Raw genomic sequence first — 6,679 nt, 5'->3', positions numbered from 1 at the left:
GATACAATATGATAAAGATCATAAGTATTACCAATAATATAAGCAATATTTCTTCTTCAATCTTTAATATTTACAATTTTAATGTTTTATAAACCGAATATAAAAAATATAGCTTATATTTTTTTTTACTTTATCTTGATAGATAAAAAAAAAATATTTCACGTAAATAATATGTCAAATTTTAAAGATATAAATATATACATCTATATTGTACTTTGTTCAAAATAAATATTAAAATATTCTAATGAGAAAATGTCATTTCTTATTTTATTGTTGGTACATTTTACAAATTTTTATTCTTTAAATTTGTAATATCATAATAAATAATATGATAAATTAAATGAAAGAAAAAGAATCTATTTTAATAAAAGGTACTGTTAAAATTATAGTAGATAACTTAAATATTTTACATGTTTCATAAATAGTAAGAAGAATTTAATAAATGTAACAAAATTTTATCTCTTTTTAAATAATAATTAAAATGTTCATACTTTTTTTTTAAGTAAAAAATAATAATGACATTAATTTTATGAATCAAGTATATATAATTTAGATTAGATTGATAAGAAAAATATTTTAATTATTTATTATATAATAAATAAAAAAAAAATTTTAATTAAAAAAATTTTTTTTTTCTTAATATTATTAGATAATAAAGGTAAAAAATATAATGATATTAATTATAAATACATTAAATAATTAATCAATATAAATAAAAATTAAACATTTATAGGAAAAGAAAAATAATTTAATTTTAATAGAAACATTTTACACATCAATCAACAATAAGAATGCGGAAAACAGAAATTTGTCTTCTTTATATATATCGTATCTAATGTCTTTTGTTTAAAGTTCCCACCAAAATATTTTTATAAAAATATGGCAAATCATGAAATAAATAAATTATTTAATGTGATTCACCATGGAATTTAATGAAAAATTCACCTTACTCATAACGATGATATTTTTTCTAAAAATTTCAACTTTTATTATTCATTATTATTAAACATTTTTAGTTTTTGTCTTTAGATATTTGATTATTGTATAAAAGTTATTTATTAAAAATTATTATTAATTTAAAAATAAATGTTATTAATATAAATTAAATTACTTGCAACTAAAAAAGGATTATGTTATATTTTAAAAATACTTAATATTTATTTTTTAACAATAAACCATGTTCCATCGGATATTGGAAGTAATGTTGATACAATTCTATTATCATTTTTAATTCTATGATTTAAAGCACGAATAATTTTATCATCATCAGTCATTTCATTTATGTTTTTACTTAATATTTTATTTGCAAAAGACTAAAAATAGATCAAAATGTTATTTAAAAAATTAGATACTTACACTTGTTATTATTAAAATACCATCACTTCTTAAAATATTTACAGCCATCTCATAATCTACTAAATAATTTCCGTACTTAAAATCATCTAGTAATATAAAATCAAATGTTGTTGGTTCATATTGTACTAATTTATGTAATTCTCTTTCAACAGAATCTGTTGCACGAATTTGTATTCTTTCAGTTAATCTTAAATTATGTGATGCTTTTTTTCCAACAGCCTCCCAGTAATCAATTAATTCAGGATCTTCAAGACCAATAACAATACCATCAAAATGTGACATTAATGAGATAGCTATTGTTGAGTAACCTGTAAAAACACCTATAACTAAACTTCTTAATGGTTTAAATGATCTCAAAATATTCATGGTAAAATGAACAACTTCACTATCAACATTTTTATGTTTTACTGGTAACATTTGTTTTTCAATAATTTGACTTTCCTATAATAATAAAATTTTAAAAATATTATCATTTTTATTTTTTTTCATTTTCCAAACTAACTTTTAATAATCCTTTTAATATTTCTTCAGGTTCTGAATTATAAATATTTGCATATTTTATCAATTTTTCATTATCATTATAATCATGTGAAATTTCTAAATTTAAAATAAAATTATTTTTATAATAATAAAAATTTAATATTACCACATTTTGTAACACAAAATTCAGCTAAATCTATTGGTATTGGTGTTGTATTAATAGTTTTGTTATCTTCTTTTATAGCCCCTGTTCTAAGTAATGAATGGCTATTTTTAAATGTTGGTGTTATTATTTTATAGGGATTATTTTTCTCTAGTACTTGCACTTTTCTAGTTGTTGTTGTTCCTAAAAAGGGCATACCAGTGCTTGTTATTATTTTAGTCATCATATTTTTAACATTTTTTGTTTTTGTGGATTTTATTGTATTTTTCAATTTTATTGGTTTCTCTGTTGTTGTTATAACATTAGTCTTTTCCATTTTTAAAGTTGTTGGTAAAAATTCTTTTTCATCACTATTCTGATTTTCTTCTTCTGGTAAAATATATGTTTCCATAAATTTATCATTCTCTGATAAATCAACATACAAATCACCTAAAAGTTTTTCTAAAAATTTTTGTACCCATTCAAAATCCATAATATTAAGATAATTTAATATATCACGTTTGGTTCTTGGTAATTTTCCTTGTAATAAATCATTTAATGTATAATGATTATCAAATCCAAAGATGGATGAAAATGATATGATAAAAATAAAAATATAACAAGATAGTTGCATTATTATTTAGTAAATTTTGTAATATAATAAATTTTTATATTAAATTGGACAATTTTATAATATTTTAACCGGATATTTTAGTAGCTATTACTTTGACATAAGATGTGACAATTTATTACCTTTTGTCAAATTAATAGACTTAGATGACACTTATTAAAAATAAAAATAAAAAAAATTTATTTAAATTAAAAACGGTATACATTGACATATGTTAAAAAGAATTTTTTTGTTTTATTCTTATAATAAGATAAAGAACGTGGAAAAGAATATCTTTATTCTTATTAAAGATGTTAAAAAAAATTGACAAATATTACTAATAAACCTGTTAAAACAATTCATTATTATAAAATTTTTATTATTAATATAAGAGTTATTATTTATCAATGAATAAACTAATATAAATAAACCTAACAATATTTTTTAATTCTTAAAATTAAGAGTACTTTAAATATTTATTTATTGTAAATTTATATTATTATTATCTACTACAGCAAGCAAAATTTTTTTTTTTACCTTTTTAATTATTTGTAAATATAACAATTTTTTTTTTATTCAAAAAAATGTACTATAATTAATAGGTAATGGTTTATTTCAATAATTATATTATATAGAGGATAAATATCACACAACTATATAATGTAAATTAAAAAAAAATATAATTTTAATACAATCCTTTGATGTTATTATAACTTAATGTAAAAAATAATTTTACAAAAAGTGATGGTATTTTATATTTTGTTAAAAATATTGTAATCATTAATCAAAATGTATATTATTGATTAGTACAAAGAATTAAGAAGATAAAGTAAAAAGATAAGATGTTATTCTTATTAGTAATTTTTTTTTTATTTTTGTTTTTAATAAAGTATTTTAAATGTTATCCTTGGAAAAAGAGTCACCAGAATAACTATCATTTCCAGATAAATCTTTTTGATTCTGATTACAAGTTACATCATTAGAGACACTGACATTTTCTGTAGTTGATCTTGAAAGTCTATTATTATTACTTCTTGTTGTCATTGGATGAGTTGAACCACTTTCATAACTTACATCAGCTGATTCAGAAACACTATCAAATTGTAAAAGAGATTGTAAACCAGATTCATCTTTAATAAAATATTCTCTTTCATCAATTGTCCAATTTGTTAATGGTGGTAATCTAGCACCAGATGGTAATCTATATCCGTGTCTTTTTAATTCATCAAAAAATGGACTTTTTAATGCTTCATAAGCTGTTGGGCGTTTATTAGGATCATATTGTACAAGATCATGGACTAATTGTATTGCTAATGGATCAGTTCTTGGTCTAAATACTTTATTCCATGGATGTGGTCCTATATTTGGAAATTTATATTCAGTATAATTTGGATTCATTTTTCTTATTTGTTCTTTTGTAGGAGTTCCAAGAACTTTTATTATTTCAACCAATTGATCAACTGCTGACTCTCCAGGGAAAATTGGTGTTCCCAGTAGTAATTCTGCTAAAACTGCTCCAGCACTCCATACATCTATTTGTGTTGTGTAATCAGTTGAACCAAAAATTAATTCTGGTGCACGATAATATCTTGAACATATATAAGCAACATTAGTTTCTCCTGGTATTAAATGTTTTGCAGAACCAAAATCACAAAGTTTTAAAACATTTGTTTCAGCACTAAGTAGAAGATTTTGTGGCTTAACATCACGATGACATATTCCTAGCAAATGACAATATCCAAGGGCACGCAATAATTGATAAATATATACTTTAACATAAGGAGCTGGTATAACAGCTCTTCTACCACTGTAAGATTTGGCAATACGACTAACAGTGTCCGGAATGTATTCTAATACAAGATTAAGATAAATGTCATCTGACTATAAATAATATTTTTACTATATTTAAATATACATATATATACATACCTTTGCTCCGACTCCATTAGAATAGAAATAATATTTTAATTCAACAACATTTGGATGATTTAAATGTACCATCATTTGTAATTCACGATTCTAAAATTATAAATTTAAAAAAAAGTTAGATATTTTTTTAAAAATAAATTTACTTTATATCTTCTATCCTGTAAAACTCTTTTAATTGCGACTGATTCAACATTACCGTTAACACCATTTTTGCATTTAGCTTGAAATACAACACCAAATGAACCCTTTCCGATAATTCGTGTTTCAGAGCAAAATAATTCAACATCTTCTAATTCTTTTTCTAATTTTTCTTCTCTTGACTCTTTTTTAATAATTTTTAGAGCTTTTGTTTTTACTTCAACTCCGGTTCCAAGTAAATCTGTCTGACGTACACTAGTCATAATTTTATCTAAAATAATATAAATATATTTAGTTTAAATGCAAACAGTTAGATAAATATTGAAACTATCTTAAATGTAAAAAGATAAATTTGGAATGAAGACTAAATAAATTGAGTTGATGAGTGAATGAAAAGTGTATTGAGAAGAAAGTTTTAGACGAGATGTGTATTATTATAAACCAGTACTATAATGTGCCATGTGTTTTAGTTATAGTAACAAAGAAGGTTGATAGTCTTATTCTATATATGTGTACGTTATAACCCTTCTATAAAAAGTACATTCTTTCATTTAATAATATTTTATAAATTATTTTTAATATTATAATTAAAGTTAATATTTTATTATTTATAAATTTTTCATAATTAATTACTTGTACAATATGATTTTTACTTTTTATAAAAAAAAATTTTTTTTTTTTAAATAACCAGGAAAAATAAATATGAATTTGTGCAATTTATTATACAATAAAATGATTATATTTCAAGATACATAAATATATATAATATACAAAATTTTATTAAACATCAAAAACTTTTATACTAAATAATTTTAGAAACTATCTTAATAATGCTATTTTAACAGAAATTTTAATTCTTAAAGTATACATTATTCTAACTAAAGAAAATTTGTTGTATTTAAAAAGATTTATCTTATCAATAAGATAACTAAGTGCATCTATTATACACACATTACAAAGCCGATAACTTTATAATTTTTAATCATTATCTCCAATATCAAACTAAAATGTTAAAATATTGAAGCCTTTTAATATAAAATAACTTTAAGTAAATGATGATAAAAAAAAAAAAATTTTACATTTCAGTGGCAATATTGATTTATTTCAAACACGCTTAAAAATTTTCAAACAATTTTTCCTTTTAAAGTAAATATTCATTAGACTTTTATATTATAAAAAAATAATTTGTATGAATTATTACACATTTTAAATTAAACAATATAAATTAAATAATAGAATGTATTTATAACAAGTATATATGTTTTAAAATGGAAATTTTAAGAATGTTATAAATTAAAATATATAAATTGATATTTTCTCATTTAACATATATAATATAGGGGAAACGTGATAAATGAGACTGTTGAGATACATGATAAACAAAATAATTACTAACACAATTATGACATTTAAATGGTATGTTTATATTCGTGGTTTATAGTATAAGGAGAATAAAAAGTATAATGCTATTTAAACACTATTCTAAATGGAAAACATTTTTCCAATAGATATATATTATTTACTTCTTTAATTTTTATACATCATATCAATAAAATGATATAATAATTTTTATTCGATTATCATAACTATTTTTTAAAAAAAAAAAAAACTTAATATTTATTTTAAAAGTAAATAAAATTAAATAAGAAAAATAATTAATCATTTTTATTTTATAAAAATAAATTTACTATAAAATAAAATAGTAAGCCAATAACTTAATTCTATAACTTTAAAGAAAAATAAAAAAAAAAAAAATTTTTTTTAAGATAAATTACATAAATATCCTAGTGATAATAATTTTCGGATTTAGTAACTAAACCAATATAATGTTTAAATCTCAAAGGAAATTGATAACTAAAGAAATTACATTTATCAAGCAATGACTATAAAATCCTTTAATTGAGATACTTTAATATTTTGATGGAACCTCATTATGAAGATAATTATACTATACAATTTTTAACAATAAATAAAGTTAATATTTAAATTATTGTTCATTAAAAAATTTATTTTATTCACCATAG

At 20.3% G+C, this 6,679-nt stretch overlaps 2 protein-coding genes across 2 annotated transcripts; both read right to left on the bottom strand.

Moving 5' to 3' along the window:
• Positions 1-1,157: 1,157 nt before the first annotated feature.
• On the bottom strand, positions 1,158-2,612 carry SRAE_X000049400 (O-methyltransferase, family 3-containing protein; the record flags this gene model as incomplete). The annotated part of the gene is made up of 4 exons (XM_024644845.1): positions 1,158-1,313; positions 1,357-1,797; positions 1,859-1,953; positions 2,003-2,612. 4 exons carry the CDS (start codon positions 2,610-2,612, stop codon positions 1,158-1,160), a joined length of 1,302 nt encoding a protein of 433 aa, XP_024510363.1.
• An 870-nt stretch (positions 2,613-3,482) lies between these two features.
• SRAE_X000049300 (Protein kinase domain and Serine/threonine-/dual specificity protein kinase, catalytic domain and Protein kinase-like domain-containing protein) lies at positions 3,483-4,918 on the bottom strand (the record flags this gene model as incomplete). Its single annotated transcript, XM_024644844.1, has 3 exons — positions 3,483-4,469; positions 4,518-4,607; positions 4,661-4,918. 3 exons carry the CDS (start codon positions 4,916-4,918, stop codon positions 3,483-3,485), a joined length of 1,335 nt encoding a protein of 444 aa, XP_024510362.1.
• Positions 4,919-6,679: the final 1,761 nt, after the last annotated feature.

This window comes from Strongyloides ratti (assembly GCF_001040885.1).
Source record: "Strongyloides ratti genome assembly S_ratti_ED321, chromosome : X".
NCBI lineage: Eukaryota > Metazoa > Nematoda > Chromadorea > Rhabditida > Strongyloididae > Strongyloides > Strongyloides ratti.
Note: the sequence above shows the minus strand (reverse complement) of the source record. Positions and strands in the feature narration are given on the sequence as shown.